The sequence below is a fragment of the Carcharodon carcharias genome, chromosome 17, assembly GCF_017639515.1.
Source record: "Carcharodon carcharias isolate sCarCar2 chromosome 17, sCarCar2.pri, whole genome shotgun sequence".
In the NCBI taxonomy this organism is placed as follows: domain Eukaryota; kingdom Metazoa; phylum Chordata; class Chondrichthyes; order Lamniformes; family Lamnidae; genus Carcharodon; species Carcharodon carcharias.
Window position 1 is genome coordinate 8,028,245 of NC_054483.1, and position 20,589 is coordinate 8,048,833.

At 49.4% G+C, this 20,589-nt stretch overlaps 1 protein-coding gene across 3 annotated transcripts in view; it reads right to left on the reverse strand.

Annotated features, from left to right (window-relative positions):
- Positions 1–20,589, reverse strand: part of dmtn (dematin actin binding protein) — a 240,216-nt gene continuing 219,627 nt past the window's right edge. For 2 of the 3 annotated variants that reach the window (XM_041209705.1, XM_041209703.1), the window contains 8 exons: positions 18,222–18,340; positions 17,650–17,755; positions 16,476–16,540; positions 13,171–13,222; positions 8,126–8,133; positions 5,184–5,249; positions 4,470–4,550; positions 1–1,522 (listed from right to left, as the gene is read on the reverse strand). In XM_041209705.1, coding sequence (XP_041065639.1) covers positions 1,409–1,522; positions 4,470–4,550; positions 5,184–5,249; positions 8,126–8,133; positions 13,171–13,222; positions 16,476–16,540; positions 17,650–17,755; positions 18,222–18,340 — 611 coding nt within the window. In that variant the 3' untranslated portion in view covers positions 1–1,408. The remainder of the gene's footprint in view (positions 1,523–4,469; positions 4,551–5,183; positions 5,250–8,125; positions 8,134–13,170; positions 13,223–16,475; positions 16,541–17,649; positions 17,756–18,221; positions 18,341–20,589) is intronic. The other variant, XM_041209706.1, reaches the window with a different exon arrangement.

A 20,589-nucleotide genomic window follows, 5' to 3' on the forward strand; every position in this document is an offset into this window, starting at 1 on the left:
TAAAAGATTCTATATTTATTTTACGCACAAGAAATATAACAGATACTCAGGGGATGATTACAAGGCAGTTTTGAGGGGGTGGGGCTTGTTGCTTTGGGCTTTGTACCTAATTTGTAAGGTGCAAATATATGGGCCCTAACTTTGTAATAAGAAGCTTGGGAAATCATTCACCGTCACCCTGAGGATTTGTTACTGTTCTTGAGCCAAAGCTGGGAAACCACGGCAAGTTCTGGGAGAGGATTCAGACGGCTGTGTACACATGGTGTGCACCTTGTCCGTTGAATTGGACGGGTGTCACATTGTGCACTGACCATGTGAATAGCAGGAGCAGTGCAGACCATGATACCTCAAACCTCAATGGCTGGAGGCGAGCTTGCTTCACTTTTTGTAGGTACGAGCTATAGAAGGAGGGGGGGAAGCGACAGATTCTCAAACTCTAGCAGTCCCTGTGGTTCCAAGGGCAAGAGAAAGCACAGGCGTAACTAGTGCACCCCCAGTCCACTAGTCACAGAGAGAGCAACAACTGACCATGGTTCATCCTCCCCAGGAATGAGAATAATGGCAGTGAGAATAAATAGGTATTTTCTTTTAAATATAGATTATTTTTAGCATCTCAGTGAATTTATGCCTCCCTCTCCAGTATCCAGATTGGACATTCTTTGGTCCTTTGAATTAGTCTATGGGTGCGGAGAGTGGATTTGTCAACGATGCAGGATACACGAAACTTGAAAAGTGTCTGGACTCCTTAATTCCAGGATTTCCCACCTCACATCTGGCCACATCTAAATGAAAAATTTCCGGTTTCCAGTTTCATGTTCTTGAGTTATTTGACAAAGAAAGCAAAAGGCGTTGAAAAGAACTGATTTGTTCTCGGTCTGTGGTCGACAATGCAGAACTTGAGCAGGGTGTCTCTGAAGAGAACGAATGCAATCCAGCCAACTTAAGTGACCATGAACAGGCCATTCAGCCCCTCGAGAGCCTGTTCTACCAGGAAGGCTGTGGTGGCAGCTGCGGTGCATTGAAGATGTTTCTGTCGAGGGCTGAATCACACACCAAAACTGCTCCACGACTAGGACTTCAGTGACTGGTGGGACAAAGGTGGAGTTATCTGTATGCAGGTCGCTGAAGCAGTTCAGTGGTAGCACTTTTGGCTTGTGGTTAGGAGGGATCAATCAGGACAGCCAATCCAAACCAAAACACTGCCATGTGATCACCTGAGTCCCACTCCTGGATTTAAAGGACAGATCTCAAAAAAAAAATCAAAGTGCAAAAAGGAAAACAGAGACGAAAAATATTAAAGTTGTCATGTGAGTGTTACATTGTAGGAGCAACAACATCCAGCAGGGAGCGAGTCAGTCAACGGAAGAGGAATCTCTCGAAGGATTCTCTGTCACAAAGTTGCTGCAGCTTAAAAGAGGCAAGCTTTCTTCTTCAATTCACTCCTCCTCCACTGAGGCAGCTTATCAAACTCCTTAATTGTCATTCCAAAAACCTCCTGGAATTCCTCAGGGGACAAATGTCTCTGTCGGAGAGAAGAGAAATATTTTAATTATGTGGCGGGGTTAAATGTTCAGGAGAAATCGAACCCACCCCAGTCCCGGCTCAGCTCAGGAGATATCAAACTCCCCCTCCCCGGCACTCACAGCTCAGCTCAGGAGAAATCAAACCCACCCCAGTCCCGGCCCAGCTCAGGAGATATCAAACTCCCCCTCCCCGGCTCTCACAGCCCAGCTCAGGAGATATCGAACCCCCGCAAGTCCCAGCCCAGTGGATGCTCAGGGCATGAGTTCGAAGCCATTTCCCCACTTCCTGAGCAACTTCGAGCTATTGCAGAGTTATCAATAAACCACCACCCCAATTTCCCTGAATCATCCCTCCTGATTTCCCAACTCCCAGAGTCAACCCCCCTGCAGAATCACCCCCACTCCCTGAAATACCCCTGTCCTCGAATCAAACCCTTCCCTCAATCATCCCCTCCCTGAATCACCTCCTCCCTGAACTGTCCCCACCCTGAATCACACTCTCCCTGAATCACCTCTTCCCTGAATCCATCCCCTCCCTGTATCACCCCCTCCCAGATTCAACACCCTCCATGAATCACCCCGCTCCCTGAATCACCCCCCATCCCTGAATCACCCCCATCCCTGAATCAACCCCCTCCCTGAATCAACCCCCTCCCTGAATCAGCCTCCTCCCTGATTCACCCCCTCCTCTTCCAACCCCCTCCCTGAATCACCCCCCCCTCCCTGTTTCACCCCCTCCCTGAACCACTTCCTCCATGAATCAACCCCCTCCCTGATTCACTCCCTCCCAGAATCACCCCCTCCCAGAATCACCCCCTCAGAATCACCCCCTCTCAGAATCACCCCCTCTCAGAATCACCCCCTCCCAAAATCAGCCACGCTCCCTGTTTCACCCCCTCCGATTCACCCCCCCCTCCCTGAATCAACCCCCTCCCTGAATCACCCCCCTTCCCTAATTCACCCCTCCCTGAATCACCCGCTCGCTAATTCATTCGCTCCCTGAATCACCCCCCCAACCTAATTCACCTCCTTCCTGTATCACCCCTCCTCCCTGAATCAACCCTCTTCCTGAATCCATCCCCTCCCTAAATCACCTCCTCCCTGATTCACCTCCCTCTCTGAATCACCCTCCCTTCCTAATTCACCATTCCCTGAATCACCTCCTCCCTGATTCACCCCCTTCCTGAATCAATCCCCCCGATTCACCCCTCCCTGAATCATCCCATCCCCTTATCACGCCCCCTCCCTGATTCATTCCCTCCCTGAATTATCCCTTCCCTGAATCACTTCCTCCATGAATCACTTCCTCCTTGAATTACCCCCTCCCGAATCTGCCCCTTCCCTGAATTACCCCCTCCCTCATTCCTTCCCTCTCTGAATCACCCCCTCCCTGAATCAGACCCCTCCCTGAATCAACACGCTCCAGAGTCAACCCCACTCCCTGAATCACCCCCTTCCCTTAATCAACCCCCTCGCTAATTCACCCCTCCCCGTATCACCCCCTCCTTGAATCACCCCCCTCCCTAATTCACCCCTCCCTGAATCACCCCCCTCCCTAATTCACCCCTCCCTGAATCACCCCTCCCTGAATCACCCCTCCCTGAATCACCCCCCTCCCTAATTCACCCCTCCCTGAATCACCCCTCCCTGAATCACCCCTCCCTGAATCACCCCCCTCCCTAATTCACCCCTCCCTAATTCACCCCTCCCTGAATCACCCCCCCTCCCTGATTCACCCCTCCCTGGATCACCCTCCCCTCCCAGTATCAACCCCCTCCCTGAATCAGCCCCCCTCCCTGGATCACACCCTCCCTGAATCACCCCCTCTCCCTGATTTAACCCTCCCTCAATCACCCCCTCCGTTTATTACCCCCCGTCCTTGGATCCATCCCCTCCCTCAATCACCCCCTCCCAGTTTCGACCCCTCCCTGAATCACCCCCTCCTTGAATCAACCCCTGCTCCTAGAATCAACCCGTCCCTAAGTCACCCCCCTCCCTGATTCATTCCGTCCCTGAATCACCCCCCCTCCCTGAATCACTCTGCCTCCCTGAATCACCCCCCTCCATGATTTACCCCTCCCTGAATCACCCCCTCCCTGTATCACGTCCCCAATTCATTCCCTCCCTGAATACCCCTCACTGAATCACCCCCCCTCCCTGAATCACCCCCCTCCCTGAATCACTCCCTCCCTGAATCACCCCCCCTCCCTGAATCATCCCCCCTCCCTGAATCATCCCCCCTCCCTGAATCACCCCCCTCCCTGAATTGCCCCTCCTTGAATCACCCCCCCTCCCTGAATTGCCCCCCTCCCTGCTTCATCCCCTCCCTCAATTACCCCCTCCCAGTTTTGACCCCCTCCTTGAATCAACCTCTGCTCCCTGAATCAACCCATCCCAGATTCACCTCCCTCCCTGATTCACCCCCTCCCCATATCACCCCCCCTCCCTGAATCACCCCCCTCCCTAATTCACCCCTCCCTGTATTACCCCCTCCCAGAATCACCACCCACCCTAATTCACCCCTCCCTAATTCACTCCTCACTGGATCACCCTCCCCTCCCTGTATCAACCCCCTCCCTGAATCACCCCCCCTCCCTGAATCATGCCCCTCGTTGAATCACCCCACCCTCCCTGTTGTTGTCCTCGTTACAGCTTATTGCATTTCCAAGTTTGACATCATCTGCAAAGTTTAAACTCATGCCCTGTACACCCAAGTCCAAGTTAATAATATCGATAAAAAGAGCAGAGGTTCCAATGTTGAGCCCTGAGGAACAACACTGTACACTTCTCTCTATTCTGAAAGAACTGTTCACCACCAGTCACTGTCCCAAGTCAGTTTTCTATTCACCGTCACTGTCGCTTTAATCTCATTGACTTTACTTCTATTTTTTCTCTTTTATTTGGCATGTTTCATCTGAGGGTAGGTTCTTTCGTTCTCACCCTTACCTCCAGCCGGGGCCTGTCCACTCCCTGAGGCAGGTTAATGCTCCTGCTGTTGGTTCCCTTCAGCATTTCATATGGGTAAATCTGCGTAGGAGATACATTGGACAAAAGTGAAAATGCCTTGTCTAGCAGCAGGGCTCTTGTTCAGTGGCCACACACTCACACCTCGAGCGAGGTCGCTGTGCAGTGGTCAGGAGTGGGGAGCTCTGTCAGATTTCATCTCCCCTAGCCCAAGGCTGGCCTGGAAACGGAGCTGCTGGGCTGCTTGTGACCAGACATCACAGCAGAGACAGGAGGCAAGCTTGCTGCTCACAGCCTTGATCTCCTGAATCCAGGGCTAGGAAGGGGTTAAAATAACCTCCAAAAAAATGAACAGGGGCAAAGGACCTTGTACCAAGTGGCAGTTGGGAGTTTAAATTCAATGAATTAAATACATTTGGAAGACAAAGCTAGCACACCAGATTGTCCTAAAAACCCATCTGGCTCACGAACATCCTTTATTGAAGGAAATCTGCTGTCCATATCTGGTCTGGCCTATACGTGACTCCAGACCCTTGCTTCATTGCGAGATGGCCGAGCAAGGCACACAGCCACATCAAACCACTACTTTCTCAAGGCAGTTAGGGGTGGCCAATGAGAGCAGGCCTTGCCAGCGGCACTCACATCCCCGTGTATGAATAATAACAAGAGGAAAGGTTCTTGTCAATGAATGCTGACCTTCTCCTCCAACATGGCGGGTAAGGACGTGCCTCTGTCCATCCTCCCTGTCTGCGTGTCGCCATTCTGTAAAAGTCAGAGCCAACAGAGACATCCACATCATGCATTATGGTCCCATTCTTTCCCCAGAGCATGCATGCTGCAGCCAAGAGGCAATGCCACCCGCAAAACTACTAACCGTGAATCAAAGCCGTGAAGGAGGAAAACAAGAGGAGCGAAAGCTGAGCATTGAGAGGAGGGGATGTATCTTTCAGAAGAGAGCGGGACAAGGGGTCATTAAACATAACATTGTACACAATGTAACACTGAACACTATATATGAGTCATTTGGCGCTTGGTGTGCGGTGAGTGTAGCATCCTTTGGAGGAACATTTGGTTCCCAAAGCCCTCCACCACTGGGCTTTTCATCACTTCATGTCTGGGTTTGTTCAGGACTAATTGATAGAGGTTAATTGCTAAGATTAGCCCTTGTTGTTGGACGATGTGACCAGCAGGATGGTGAAGGGTCCATCCCAGAGAGCGAGCTAAGATGGGACATGAGGCAGGGCTTGCACAATGTCAAACTGCAGGGTACGTTTCTGGGGGAGTAACAAATCTCAGCAATGGAAGAGATAGTAACAGATGAAGGAGAAAGCTAGAGTCACCCGAGGGAAGAGAGGGTCTCAGCCAGGGAGGCCTGTGTCCGAGGATCGCAAAGGAAGAACTTTTCTGTGACACAGAAGATGTGGAAGGATGCAATGACTCACCTGGTGCAGTGTGAGCACTGGGAACTGTGCACTGAGGGGCTATAATATGAATCAAAGATGAATAGACAGTGGAACCATGAGCAAGCGATGTTAAGTAATGTTCTTTTAGGTGACAGTCACTGATATGAAGAGGGGACACACTGGGACAAGGCTGCCTCAGCGATCTCCTGGTTAGTGGGGGAGGATATTGCCTGTGGATGTGTTTTGGACCACACCATGGACACAGAGAGTGACTGGAGAGATTCACACTGCTTTGGGAGGTGATATTTAGCGATGTATTCTGCCCGACCCAGCAAGGGGGATGGACTTTGAGATGGAAGTAACAGGCGTGACTGGGTTCTGAAACTTACAACAAGATCAGTGCTGGCACAGCCATATCACTGAGACAAAACTGATTCCTAAAATTGGCGCTACAGGGTGAACAAGTAAATGAGTTTTATTTCTTTTTAAGTCAGTTTTTCCACTAAGAGCTGAATCTTTTCCACTTGTTTCTCTTTCTCTTGTTGTGTTCTTGCTTTTCTAGCCCCTGTATTTGACATTATTTTGGCTCTTGTCTTCTAACCTTTTCTCACCTCCCCATATCTTCAACAATATCTCTCCTTGCAATGGGATCTTGCACAGCTTCAGTAACAGTGTCAGATGGGGCGAAATTTTACAGCCCCATCCTGGTGAGGAGGGGTGGGGAGTGGGGGGAGGGGGTGGGGGGACCGGACAATCCCGCTGGTGGGAGGGTCTATAAAATTTTGCCCCTGGTACCTGGAAGAATCTACCATTGGAAATGACTGATCCACTTGATTAATATTCAAGTGGAGTCATTGAAGCTCTTGGTGAGTGAAGACAAACCCCCTCTTAGCTACTGGACCATTCTATAAAATCTCACGCTGATACTGCAAAACAACAACAACCTATATTTCTATGGCACCGTTAACGTAATAAAACATCCCTAGGCGCTGAACAGGACCATCATAAAACAGAGCTTCATAAGGAGTTATCAGGTCAGATGACCAATAGCTTGGTCAAAGAGGTAGGCATTAAATGGTTTCTTGAGAGGGGAGAGTGGCGGAGAGGCGTAGGGAGGGAATTCCAACGCTTAGGGCCCAGGCAATTGAAGGCATGATGACCAGTGGCAGAGTGATTAAAATTGGGGATGTTAAAGAGGCCAGAATTAGAGGGGTGCAGAGATCTCAGAGGGTTGTGGGGCTGGAGGAGATTAGAGAGATAGGGAGGGGTGAGGCCATGGAAGGATTTGAACACAAGGTTGAGAATTTTAAAACCAAGTCGTTTGCTTGACTGGGAGCCAACATAGGTCAGTGAGCACAGGGGTGATTATGTCAGATCTTACCAAGTTGATGAATGTAACTAAGAGCAATATAACTAAGTTATTGCATGTATAAATCCATCCACTTTCATTGATGGAAACTATTTATGCCATTTCTCTGGAGTTTCCACCAGTCAACTGGTTGGGAAAGTTTCTGCCGGATGATCCAGGTCAGGATCCAGGTCAGGAGCTGGGAACAATCGATGGGCTAAAGTGTCAATGCTTTGTATTTTCCTCAACTACACTGCGCATCAAGACTTAGACTGGCCTTAGACAAGGAGAACCCATTGGAATAAACCCCTGCTTGTGTTGTATTGGAAGATTGACAGTCTAACAGTGTCAGCAAGCTGTTGGCCCACAGACTGGATGATAAATGCACCATCATACCACACACTCACTGGGTGTCCTAGTTAAACCAGAGACTTCACACTTACTGGTAGATTGAAGCAAAAAATAAATAGCTACCTCTACACAGTCAATGTGGTGAGATTAGAGAGATTGTGCATTAAATGGTAAAACCTCCTGAATAAGAGGCTCCAAAGCAACCTCTGGGAGAATTACTCTGCTCTCCGCATGTAACAATTCACAAAGAAATGCATTTACAATTAGCTTCATACAATGCCTTGCGTTCTTCCCTCTTTGGTTTCAGTTCTGCATTCAGCCCTTGTTTAACCCCATCACAGAACAGTGAACACAGGGAAATAGACTGTTTAACAGACTACACCACCTGTGGTGTTAAGCCAAAAACAACAGATTTCAACACCACAAACCGCTTCCAATATCGCACTAAAAAACCAAGTGTTAGTGTTTAGGTATCAGATAGGAATTCTCACCTCTTGTGTGCAATACATATTCCAGAAGATTCAGTGAGAACTTACCTGAATATCTGCAGAAACAAGGGGAAATAACGATAAGAATCAGTGTTTGCAGAATCTAAAAATTCTGGGCCCATTTTCCCCAGATCTGAACAAACATTCTAATCTTTAAAAAAGTAGTTTATTTTCTGTAGAATAAAGCACTTCACACAATTCCACATAAAGGGAGAATGGAACTGGAGCCTTTGGGAAAGATTAAAGAATAGGATGCCCATGGGGTGATTTTTTTTTAATTTGAAAGGCTAAAGATAAAGACGCGGTAACTCTCTAAGACACTGATCTGTCAGGCACAATTTATTGAGCTGATATTTTGCCAGAACCTTAACCTCTAAACAGAACAAAAACGGACAAGATCTCATACTGGGGTTATTTTAATCAGTACATCTTTGTTCAAACGTTAGGGAGATGAACAATATTTCAAAGTGGTAGACATTTGGTTTTTATGACTATGGTCATCATTAGACATTTAATTCCAGAATTCTATTCAACTCAAATTTCACCATCTCCTGTGAGAGGATTTGAATCTGGGTCCCCAGAGCATTACCCTGGGTCTCTGGGTTATTAGTTCAGTGACAATGTCCAGTGACAGTACCACTACATCACTTTCCCGCCTCAGTCAGTACGGTGCTCCCTCAGTATTGTCCCTCAGTCAGTACAGCTCTCCCTCAGTATTGTCCCTCAGTCAGTACAGCACTCCCTCAGTATTGTCCCTCAGTCAGTACGGTGCTCCCTCAGTATTGTCCCTCAGTCAGTACAGCTCTCCCTCAGTATTGTCCCTCAGTCAGTACAGCTCTCCCTCAGTACTGTCCCTCAGTCAGTACGGTGCTCCCTCAGTATTGTCCCTCAGTCAGTACGGTGCTCCCTCAGTATTGTCCCTCAGTCAGTACAGCACTCCCTCAGTATTGTCCCTCAGTCAGTACGGTGCTCCCTCAGTATTGTCCCTCAGTCAGTACAGTGCTCCCTCAGTATTGTCCCTCAGTCAGTACAGCTCTCCCTCAGTATTGTCCCTCAGTCAGTACAGCTCTCCCTCAGTATTGTCCCTCAGTCAGTACAGCTCTCCCTCAGTATCGTCCCTCAGTTAGTACAGCTCTCCCTCAGTATTGTCACTCAGTCAGTACGGTGCTCCCTCAGTATTGTCCCTCAGTCAGTACAGCTCTCCCTCAGTATTGTCCCTCAGTCAGTATGGTGCTCCCTCAGTATTGTCACTCAGTCAGTACGGTGCTCCCTCAGTATTGTCCCTCAGTCAGTACAGCTCTCCCTCAGTATTGTCACTCAGTCAGTACGGTGCTCCCTCAGTATTGTCCCTCAGTCAGTACAGCTCTCCCTCAGTATTGTCCCTCAGTCAGTACGGTGCTCCCTCAGTATTGTCCCTCAGTCAGTACGGTGCTCCCTCAGTATTGTCACTCAGTCAGTACAGCTCTCCCTCAGTATTGTCCCTCAGTCAGTACAGCACTCCCTCAGTATTGTCACTCAGTCAGTACAGCTCTCCCTCAGTATTGTCACTCAGTCAGTACGGTGCTCCCTCAGTATTGTCCCTCAGTCAGTACGGTGCTCCCTCAGTATTGTCACTCAGTCAGTACAGCTCTCCCTCAGTATTGTCCCTCAGTCAGTACGGTGCTCCCTCAGTATTGTCCCTCAGTCAGTACGGTGCTCCCTCAGTATTGTCCCTCAGTCAGTACAGCACTCCCTCAGTATTGTCACTCAGTCAGTACAGCTCTCCCTCAGTATTGTCCCTCAGTCAGTACGGTGCTCCCTCAGTATTGTCACTCAGTCAGTACGGTGCTCCCTCAGTATTGTCCCTCAGTCAGTACAGCTCTCCCTCAGTATTGTCCCTCAGTCAGTACAGCTCTCCCTCAGTATTGTCTCTCAGTCAGTACAGCTCTCCCTCAGTATTTTCCCTCAGTCAGTACAGCACTCCCTCAGTATTGTCCCTCAGTCAGTACGGTGCTCCCTCAGTATTGTCCCTCAGTCAGTACAGTGCTCCCTCAGTATTGTCTCTCAGTCAGTACAGCTCTCCCTCAGTATTGTCCCTCAGTCAGTACAGCACTCCCTCAGTATTGTCCCTCAGTCAGTACAGCTCTCCCTCAGTATTGTCCCTCAGTCAGTACAGCTCTCCCTCAGTATTGTCCCTCAGTCAGTACAGCTCTCCCTCAGTATTGTCCCTCAGTCAGTACAGCTCTCCCTCAGTATTGTCCCTCAGTCAGTACGGTGCTCCCTCAGTATTGTCCCTCAGTCAGTACAGTGCTCCCTCAGTATTGTCCCTCAGTCAGTACAGCTCTCCCTCAGTATTGTCCCTCAGTCAGTACAGCACTCCCTCAGTATTGTCCCTCAGTCAGTACGGTGCTCCCTCAGTATTGTCACTCAGTCAGTACAGCTCTCCCTCAGTATTGTCCCTCAGTCAGTACAGCTCTCCCTCAGTACTGTCCCTCAGTCAGTACGGTGCTCCCTCAGTATTGTCCCTCAGTCAGTACGGTGCTCCCTCAGTATTGTCCCTCAGTCAGTACAGCACTCCCTCAGTATTGTCCCTCAGTCAGTACGGTGCTCCCTCAGTATTGTCCCTCAGTCAGTACAGTGCTCCCTCAGTATTGTCCCTCAGTCAGTACAGCTCTCCCTCAGTATTGTCCCTCAGTCAGTACAGCTCTCCCTCAGTATTGTCCCTCAGTCAGTACAGCTCTCCCTCAGTATTGTCCCTCAGTCAGTACAGCTCTCCCTCAGTATTGTCCCTCAGTTAGTACAGCTCTCCCTCAGTATTGTCACTCAGTCAGTACGGTGCTCCCTCAGTATTGTCCCTCAGTCAGTACAGCTCTCCCTCAGTATTGTCCCTCAGTCAGTATGGTGCTCCCTCAGTATTGTCACTCAGTCAGTACGGTGCTCCCTCAGTATTGTCCCTCAGTCAGTACAGCTCTCCCTCAGTATTGTCACTCAGTCAGTACGGTGCTCCCTCAGTATTGTCCCTCAGTCAGTACAGCTCTCCCTCAGTATTGTCCCTCAGTCAGTACGGTGCTCCCTCAGTATTGTCCCTCAGTCAGTACGGTGCTCCCTCAGTATTGTCACTCAGTCAGTACAGCTCTCCCTCAGTATTGTCCCTCAGTCAGTACAGCACTCCCTCAGTATTGTCACTCAGTCAGTACGGTGCTCCCTCAGTATTGTCCCTCAGTCAGTACGGTGCTCCCTCAGTATTGTCACTCAGTCAGTACAGCTCTCCCTCAGTATTGTCCCTCAGTCAGTACGGTGCTCCCTCAGTATTGTCCCTCAGTCAGTACGGTGCTCCCTCAGTATTGTCCCTCAGTCAGTACAGCACTCTCTCAGTATTGTCACTCAGTTAGTACAGCTCTCCCTCAGTATTGTCCCTCAGTCAGTACGGTGCTCCCTCAGTATTGTCACTCAGTCAGTACGGTGCTCCCTCAGTATTGTCCCTCAGTCAGTACAGCTCTCCCTCAGTATTGTCCCTCAGTCAGTACAGCTCTCCCTCAGTATTGTCTCTCAGTCAGTACAGCTCTCCCTCAGTATTGTCCCTCAGTCAGTACAGCACTCCCTCAGTATTGTCCCTCAGTCAGTACGGTGCTCCCTCAGTATTGTCCCTCAGTCAGTACAGTGCTCCCTCAGTATTGTCTCTCAGTCAGTACAGCTCTCCCTCAGTATTGTCCCTCAGTCAGTACAGCACTCCCTCAGTATTGTCCCTCAGTCAGTACAGCTCTCCCTCAGTATTGTCCCTCAGTCAGTACAGCTCTCCCTCAGTATTGTCCCTCAGTCAGTACAGCTCTCCCTCAGTATTGTCCCTCAGTCAGTACGGTGCTCCCTCAGTATTGTCCCTCAGTCAGTACAGTGCTCCCTCAGTATTGTCCCTCAGTCAATACAGTTCTCCCTCAGTATTGTCCCTCAGTCAGTACAGCTCTCCCTCAGTATTGTTCCTCAGTGAGTACAGCACTCCCTCAGTATTGTCACTCAGTCAGTACGGTGCTCCCTCAGTATTGTCACTCAGTCAATACAGCACTCCCTCAGTATTGTCCCTCAGTCAGTACGGTGCTCCCTCAGTATTGTCACTCAGTCAGTACAGTGCTCCCTCAGTGTTGTCCCTCAGTCAGTACAGCTCTCCCTCAGTATTGTCCCTCAGTCAGTACAGCTGTCCCTCAGTATTGTCCCTCAGTCAGTACGGTGCTCCCTCAGTATTGTCCCTCAGTCAGTACAGCTCTCCCTCAGTATCGTCACTCAGTCAGTACGGTGCTCCCTCAGTATTGTCACTCAGTCAATACAGCACTCCCTCAGTATTGTCCCTCAGTCAGTACGGTGCTCCCTCAGTATTGTCCCTCAGTCAGTACAGCTCTCCCTCAGTATCGTCACTCAGTCAGTACGGTGCTCCCTCAGTATTGTCACTCAGTCAATACAGCACTCCCTCAGTATTGTCCCTCAGTCAGTACGGTGCTCCCTCAGTATTGTCCCTCAGTCAGTACAGCACTCCCTCAGTATTGTCCCTCAGTCAGTACGGTGCTCCCTCAGTATTGTCACTCAGTCAGTACAGCTGTCCCTCAGTATTGTCCCTCAGTCAGTACAGTGCTCCCTCAGTATTGTCCCTCAGTCAGTACAGCTCTCCCTCAGTATTGTCCCTCAGTCAGTACGGTGTTCCCTCAGTATTGTCCCTCAGTCAGTACAGCTCTCCCTCAGTATTGTCCCTCAGTCAATACAGCTCTCCCTCAGTATTGTCACTCAGTCAGTACAGCACTCCCTCAGTATTGTCCCTCAGTCAGTACAGCTCTCCCTCAGTATTGTCCCTCAGTCAGTACAGCTCTCCCTCAGTATTGTCCCTCAGTCAGTACAGCTCTCCCTCAGTATTGTCCCTCAGTCAGTACAGCACTCCCTCAGTACTGCACTGGGAGTGATAAGCTGGGCTATTGGCACATTGCCTCAGCAAACCTGGGAGAGAGTTGTGAAGCCTCCCTTGCACGCCTTTCTCTGTCAGGCAGTGTCCAACAGCGTTCTCAGCTTTGTTGTACAAGCACTGATCATATCCTGTTGGAGTCCTGTATATGTTAGTGACAACCCCCCCTCACCTGCACTGCTTCTTTTCTCCTGTCTGTGAGCTGTGAAGTCAGCAGACTGCAGCTAAGGAGGAAGGAAACACTTCATTCAGCACACTTCAACTTCAAAACATCGGTGACAGATTTAAACCGCTCTAATTTCTACAAATAATCCCTTCAGTGGTCGCTAACTTTCAAACCCTGTCCACAAAACCATCTCTAATTATCTGCTTCAGTGTGTGACAGCAAACAGCTCCGGGGGGTCAGAAAGCTCCACTCAGAGCCCTGCAATTATTTGTCATTTGACAGTGGGGATTAAAACATGGCAAATGATGCAATAAGAAAGAACTTTCTCTAATCAAGGCATGTTCCCTAATGCTTTTACTTTCACTCCCCCTGGCAGATCTGCCTGACTAGTCAAATGCTTTATTCAGGAATGTCTGGAGGAGGCGCTGGAGAGTTCCCTGAAACTCAGCCAAATACGTTGTGTTTGATAGCTGGGACCTCATTTCTAATTCGGCCTATACCGTTGGTTCTCATGTGGACCACGACAAGGATCCTCCACCTCCCACTCCAAGATCTTTAACAGCTATGAGGAGATATCCTTAACCCTGGCATCAGGCAGGAAACACAACCTTCGTAACTCCCAGCTGCAGCTGCAGACCACAGTATCTATCCCCCTGACTACAGTCCCCTATCACTACCACATTCCTCTTCGCTCCCCCCCCGCTCTCCCCCCACTTGAATGGCCTGCAACATGGTCAATTTGCTCATCCACATAGACAGCAAGAACCTTGTACCTGTTCGATATAGAGAAAGGTTGAGGCTCCTCCAGCACTGCACCTCGTGCCCTTACCTGCCTGACTCTCAGTTACATTTCCCTGTCCGCTGACCACTAACCAGACCTAGTGCCACTTCCTAACCCAAGGGGTGTGACTGACCCCGGGTTCAAAGTGTCCAGGTTACTAACACCTTCTCCACCCCTGATGCCCCACAGTGTCTGCAATAACTCTGAGCTGAAGTTCCTTGGGATGCAAACACTTATTGCACATGGGGTTTGCTGGGATTGCAATGCCGTCCATAAACTCCCACATGCTGTAGCACACCACCTGCACTGTCATCTCTATATGTATTTAATCAAGTTAGTTTATAGTTTTAGTCTTTTAACTCAGTACTTCTTCAGTTCTCTGCCCAAAGGCAGGTCTGACCCACAGCGCCATGACCTCCACCACAGATAGGGCAAGGAGGCAGGTCCCGAATCCACCCGAGCCGGAACAGGTATTGAACCACGTGTCATCGGCACCAAACTGATCCTGGGCCAACCAGCACCCCAAAGAGTCTGAGTTGCTATGGCAACATGCAGGTTTACCTGTATGTTACATTGTAATATATCTTTAAAAGGTAGCAGCATGACAGCACTCGAAGGGAAGTGTGTCATGTGATCCAGTCTCAGTTTCACTTTGGCCTATGAGCAGAAGGCAGCACACGCAGTTCTGCTGCTGATGTCTTCAAGCTTTCTACCTTTGTGTAGCTGTTCTTATGGAATGTTGCCTGGGATAGAGAACCTTAGTTATGAGGAGAGTTTGGATAGACTGGGGTTATTTTCCCTGGATCAGAGGAGATTGAGGGGGGACGTGACTGAGGTGTATACAAAATTATGAGAGGCATAGATAGGGTAGACAGGAAGGAACTTTTCCCCTTGGTGGAGGGATCAATAACCAGGGGGCATAGATTTAAGGTAAGGGGCGGGAGGTTTAGAGGGGATGTGAGGAAGAATTTTTTCACCCAGAGGGTGGTGGGAATCTGGAACTCACTGCCTGAAAGGGTGGTAGAGGCAGAAACCCTCATAACATTGGAGAAGTATTTGGATGTACACTTGTGATGCCATGGCATACAAGGCTATGGGTCTAGTGCTGGAAAATGGGATTAGAATAGTGAGGTACTTGTTTGACTGGCACAGATTCGATGGGCCGAAGGGCCTTTTTCCATGCTGCTGACCTCTATGACTATGGGCCCAGTCTAAACAAAATAACCCACAATGTATTTACCCAATCCCTTATGAGTGATTGGTGCTTTTATAATCATTATAAAAACACAATATGTTGCAGTCTGGAGCTATGGTTTGTGATAGTAGAGGTTCCAATGTTCTTTCCATCACATGGCTGACCAGGAATCTCTCCCACTCTATGTTGGGAGGATTTGCAAGTTAATCCTCAGCCTGTTTGGCTGAGTTATGGATGCACCTTTCTTGGCCATCAAGTCCTGGGGCAGAATGTTATGGCCCCGTTTTGGCGGTGAGACATTCTAAACCCCATTGGCTTCGGCGGGAATGTAAAATCCCCCTACCGTAAAATTCTGCCCCTGGAGTGGGACTTAAATACTAAATCTCTGTCTCAGAGGCAGGGAGGATACCCACTGTGCCCACAAGATCTCCATAGCTAGGCCTGAGAAAGATTAAAGTAAATATTTACCTGTAACACTCATCATTACAAGTACTGGAGGCAAAAAGCAGCATCTCCTTCCCTCTCTGCATTCAATTCCCACTTGGACCAAACTCCCAGCTTTTACACTCTCTTTGCCATGCAATCTGTTTACGGCTACTCTCATAAAACCTGACTTTAGGAAGCTGGTAAGGCTGGCACGGGCATCAACGTCACGGGAACTGGTACTGACGCCATCTGTAATGACAGCATTGGCAAGGCTGGCACCAACACAACTGGCACCTGCATCACCCGCATTGCTGGCACAAGCACTGCTCTGAAACGTCTTTATATCTCCAGTCCCTCTTTCCCAGTACTGCAGCGGTCCTCAAATAGATGGTGCAAGGCTTGGAGCCCAACACTGGCCATGAACATACTGCCCTCATCATGTACTCACACAGGAATACACGTTTTATATTGCCCAGTCTGCGGGTCTCCCCTCATTTAACATTTAATATTTGCTTGAAAGCCAATAAAATATTTGAAAGCAGCAGAATGTCTGATCAATTTATAATATGATAAATCCATAATTACTCTGGGTGTGTTGACTTTCTGCTCTCATCTATAAAAATACTCCTTTTACGACCACTTCCCTTCTCTGCAATGGCGTGAACCTCTGTTGAAGTTAGCTCTATCTGTAGCATGTAAGGGCGAGTTTCAGCATTCTACTGCACCTTTATCTGATATTGATACCTTTCCAATGTCATCTTAGCTCCTTCCTGTCTTATTGCTCTTGAACACAGTTTCTGCTGATAACAACCTTCACACCGGAGCTGCCAATTCTACAATCCCCGTTTGCGTTCTCAATTGACGTTTGCACAGAATTAAACAGTACCAAGACAGAAAATCTGTACTTACCCTGTAGAGGCTATTTCTCCCATGAGTGGGGAGTGAGGGTGATTTACAGGCTGACTGTTGTGGGGCTGTGGGAAACAAGAGGTTTGCAATCATTGGGTCTGTTCCACCATTCAATTAAGTCATGGCTGATCTGCAACCTAACCCCATCTGCCCATTGCACCCGATATCCCCCTAAATATCTTTGGATAACAAAAATCTACCAATCTCAAAAATCAGCAATTGATCTAGAATCAATTGTCGTTTGCAGAAGTGAGACCCAAATTGCTATCAATCTTTGGGTCTAGAACTATTTTCTAATTTCACCCCTGAAAGGTCTGCCTCTCATTTTTAGACTGTGCCCCCTAGTCCTAGACTCACCAACCAGTGGAAATAGTTTCTCCCTGTCTACTCTATCTGGTCCCCTTGATAGCTTGAAAACTTTGATCAAATCACCCCCTCTGCCTTCTCAGTTGAATCTCTCTAAATATTTGTGAACACAGACACACCCTCCCTGGAAAGTTTGTTCAAGACATTTACCAGCCATCATGTGCAGGAGATAGTCTGTCTATGCCCCTTTTTCCTCTTTCACATTGAAGACTGCGTCTCCTGCTGTAGATTCATATCACGACAGGGAAAAATTCAGAGGGATTCCAAACATAATATTTCTTCACCGGTTAATCTGTAGGAAGTTCTTAAAGGCAACGTCCTGTGTCATGTGCAGGCTTTGCAAAATTTCAAACAACTTGTGCTCTTGTCCCAAGCCAGATTTTAGAAGAAGCCGAACATTTTTTTTAAAAAATCCAACAGCAGAAAGTACGTTCTTCAGTGAACTGTTTCCCAACTGAAGTAGAATAAGTACTTTGGGCTGATGGAATGTTGCCTGATCTGCTGCACCTTTTCATCCCTTTCCAGACGCTGACTGACACCCCACCACACTTTGAGCACACTTCCTTCTCTCGTCTATTCCCTTTCCGAGTTGAGCCCTGTATCAAGTTGTAAATGTTGCAATGAAAGGAAAGTCAGGGGCCTCTGCACTGTTTACCTGGGCACATCCACAGTTACTTTGGCTGCACAGAAGTGGGCCCTGACTAAGCTCAGTAAATCACTGTCTCCAAGTGCTGAAAGGGCTTCAAACTTTGATATATGGCACCTTAGAAACCAGAAAGCTGCTTGGCTTTCTGTTAATGACTCTTACAGAAACTCCTGGTTGTTCTGTCTGGAAGTGAACGAGATTTCCTCCCTCGTGGTTTCGATTTCTCCAACTCTTCCTTCAAGATTAACTTTCCCAGTCCAGACTGGATCTAGAGCACAACAAACAAAACAGCAGGAAAGGTATGAAAGTAAGTACGTGTTTGTGTGTATATCCCATATGTAACTGCATTCATGTGTGTGTGTATATATATATAAAGAAAGACTTGCATTTATATAGCGCCTTTCACAACCACAAGACATCTCAAAGCACCTTACAGTCAATTAAGTACTTTTGAAGTGTAGTTGCTGTTGTAATGTAGGAAACACAGCAGCCAGTTTGCGCACAGCAAGCTCCCACAAACAGCAATGCGATAATGACCAGATAATCTGTTTTTTATGATGCTGATTGGGGGATAACTGTCAGCCTGGATGCTGGGGTTAATTCCCCTGCTTTTCTTCAAAATAGCACCCGAGATCTTTTGTGTTCACCTGAGAGGACAAGCACACGGCTGGACATGGCCTGTCGCTTGTACCCTGAAATCAGTAAAGCAGTACAGAGCCAGGCATTTCCCCCACCTTGTTCAGTTCCTTTCTCTGAATCTCACGCAGTTGTCTCATTCCATCAGTCTCATCATCATCCTCCTCATCATCCTCATCGTCCTCTTTTGAAGTGATTCTTCTTCTCCATTCTTTCTCTGCCATGGATGACAGGAAGATATAATAATTTTCCTAATGTTATTGGAATTTATTATTAAGTATTGTGTGTGTGTTACTTCATTGAATTAAAGACAGCTGGTCTGAAGGATTTGGTGTGTCAGAAGATAAACTGGCTGGAAATGTTAAGTAGGTAAACAAGGAGGAAGTTTTAGAATGTAAGGTGTAAAAGGAACGTTTGCATTTTAAATAAGCCAGACTAACTTGAATTCAAAGGAGGGGTGAAATGTCTCACCTAGCCAGGAGAAGTTAAGAAACAGTGTGTTTATTTTCCCCAAAGATTACCAGTAAAATTGGTACTCTGAGAGATTCTTATTATTAGAGAAGTAGTCCAGAATTTTCCAGTTGGCAATTTGGGGGCGGGGCCTGCTCACCGACGGGAAAATGACGCGAGATGACATCAGGAGGAACCCCCAACGTCATCCCGATCCCTTTAAATTTTCAGGAAGGCGGGCAGACAGCGAAATCAGCTGTCCGCCCACCGGCCTGTCAATGGCCAATTGAGGCCCTTGACAGGGTACTTAAAGTAATTAAAGGCCCTGCCCGTCCAACCTTAAGGCTGGCGGGCAGGCCAGGAACCCCAGTGGGCAGGCCAGGAGCTCCAGTGGGCAGGCCAGGAGCTCCAGTGGGCAGGCCAGGAGCCCCAGTGGGCAGGCCAGGAGCTCCAGTGGGCAGGCCAGGAGCCCCAGTGGGCAGGCCAGGAGCCCCAGTGGACAGGCCAGGAGCTCCAGTGGGCAGGCCAGGAGCCCCAGTGGGCAGGCCAGGAGCTCCAGTGGGCAGGCCAGGAGCTCCAGTGGGCAGGCCAGGAGCTCCAGTGGGCAGGCCAGGAGCTCCAGTGGGCAGGCCAGGAACCCCAGTGGGCAGGCCAGGAGCTCCAGTGGGCAGGCCAGGAACCCCAGTGGGCAGGCCAGGAGCTCCAGTGGGCAGGCCAGGAACCCCAGTGGGCAGGCCAGGAGCTCCAGTGGGCAGGCCAGGAGCTCCAGTGGGCAGGCCAGGAACCCCAGTGGGCAGGCCAGGAGCTCCAGTGGGCAGGCCAGGAGCCCCAGTGGGCAGGCCAGGAGCCCCAGTGGGCAGGCCAGGAGCTCCAGTGGGCAGGCCAGGAGCCCCAGTGGGCAGGCCAGGAACCCCAGTGGGCAGGCCAGGAGCTCCAGTGGGCAGGCCAGGAGCCCCAGTGGGCAGGCCAGGAGCTCCAGTGGGCAGGCCAGGAGCTCCAGTGGGCAGGCCAGGAACCCCAGTGGGCAGGCCAGGAGCTCCAGTGGGCAGGCCAGGAGCCCCAGTGGGCAGGCCAGGAGCTCCAGTGGGCAGGCCAGGAGCTCCAGTGGGCAGGCCAGGAGCTCCAGTGGGCAGGCCAGGAGCTCCAGTGGGTAGGACAGGAGCCTCAGCGGGCTTCTGATAATACATGAAATCTCATCCACTGGCGGGACGAGGCTTCATGTTCCTTTTGAAAAACTTTAATAAATGTAATGTTATAGTTATTAACACGTCCCATCTCGTGTGACATTGTCACATGAGGGAGACATGTTAATAATATTTTTATTTTTCTATTTTTTAAGTTTTTTTAGACTGTCACTAATCTCCCTGAGACAGCACTTAGTTTCAGGCAGCAGTGCGCTCTTTCGCATGCATGCACTTTGACAGCTGGGGATTCTCTCCCCCCCACCCCTCACAGGAAGCGCATATTTCTGGGAGGTTTCTGTCCTCCCTGAGCTCACCTTAAGACACCTGCGTTACGGTGTGACAGGTGTACCGCCCCAGTCAGGCAAAACCACTTGACAGAGAGAGAGAGAGAGAGAGAGACCTTCTTCCTACTGCTCGTGTCTTCAGCTGGCGTGGGGCATTGCTGCGCAACCAAGCCAGCATCTGGCTCTCACTACAACCGCAGTCGAATTGAAGGGAGATTCTGCGGGGGGTTCGCCCGTCCGCTCTGTCTCGAGACACAGTCCCGGCCGGCATGGTCACTGAGTCCCGAGTGCGCCGGCACTGCCACCTCCCGATAAATATATATATATAAAAAGGAGGTTTGGGTCTAGTTGTCCGTGTCATCAAGAGGTTCTCGGCTTTGGCCCCTCTGGCATAGCGCTTCCTTCGGGCAGGCTGCTGGGTGGACCTTAATTGGCCCGCCCATTCAAAATGGCGGCAGGCCCCGTTTCGGCGCCAGGGGTTGGCCATAATTCTGCCCGTAAAGTCCAAAGACATCGTGAAACAGTGGGAATTTGCATTCAAAGGGGAA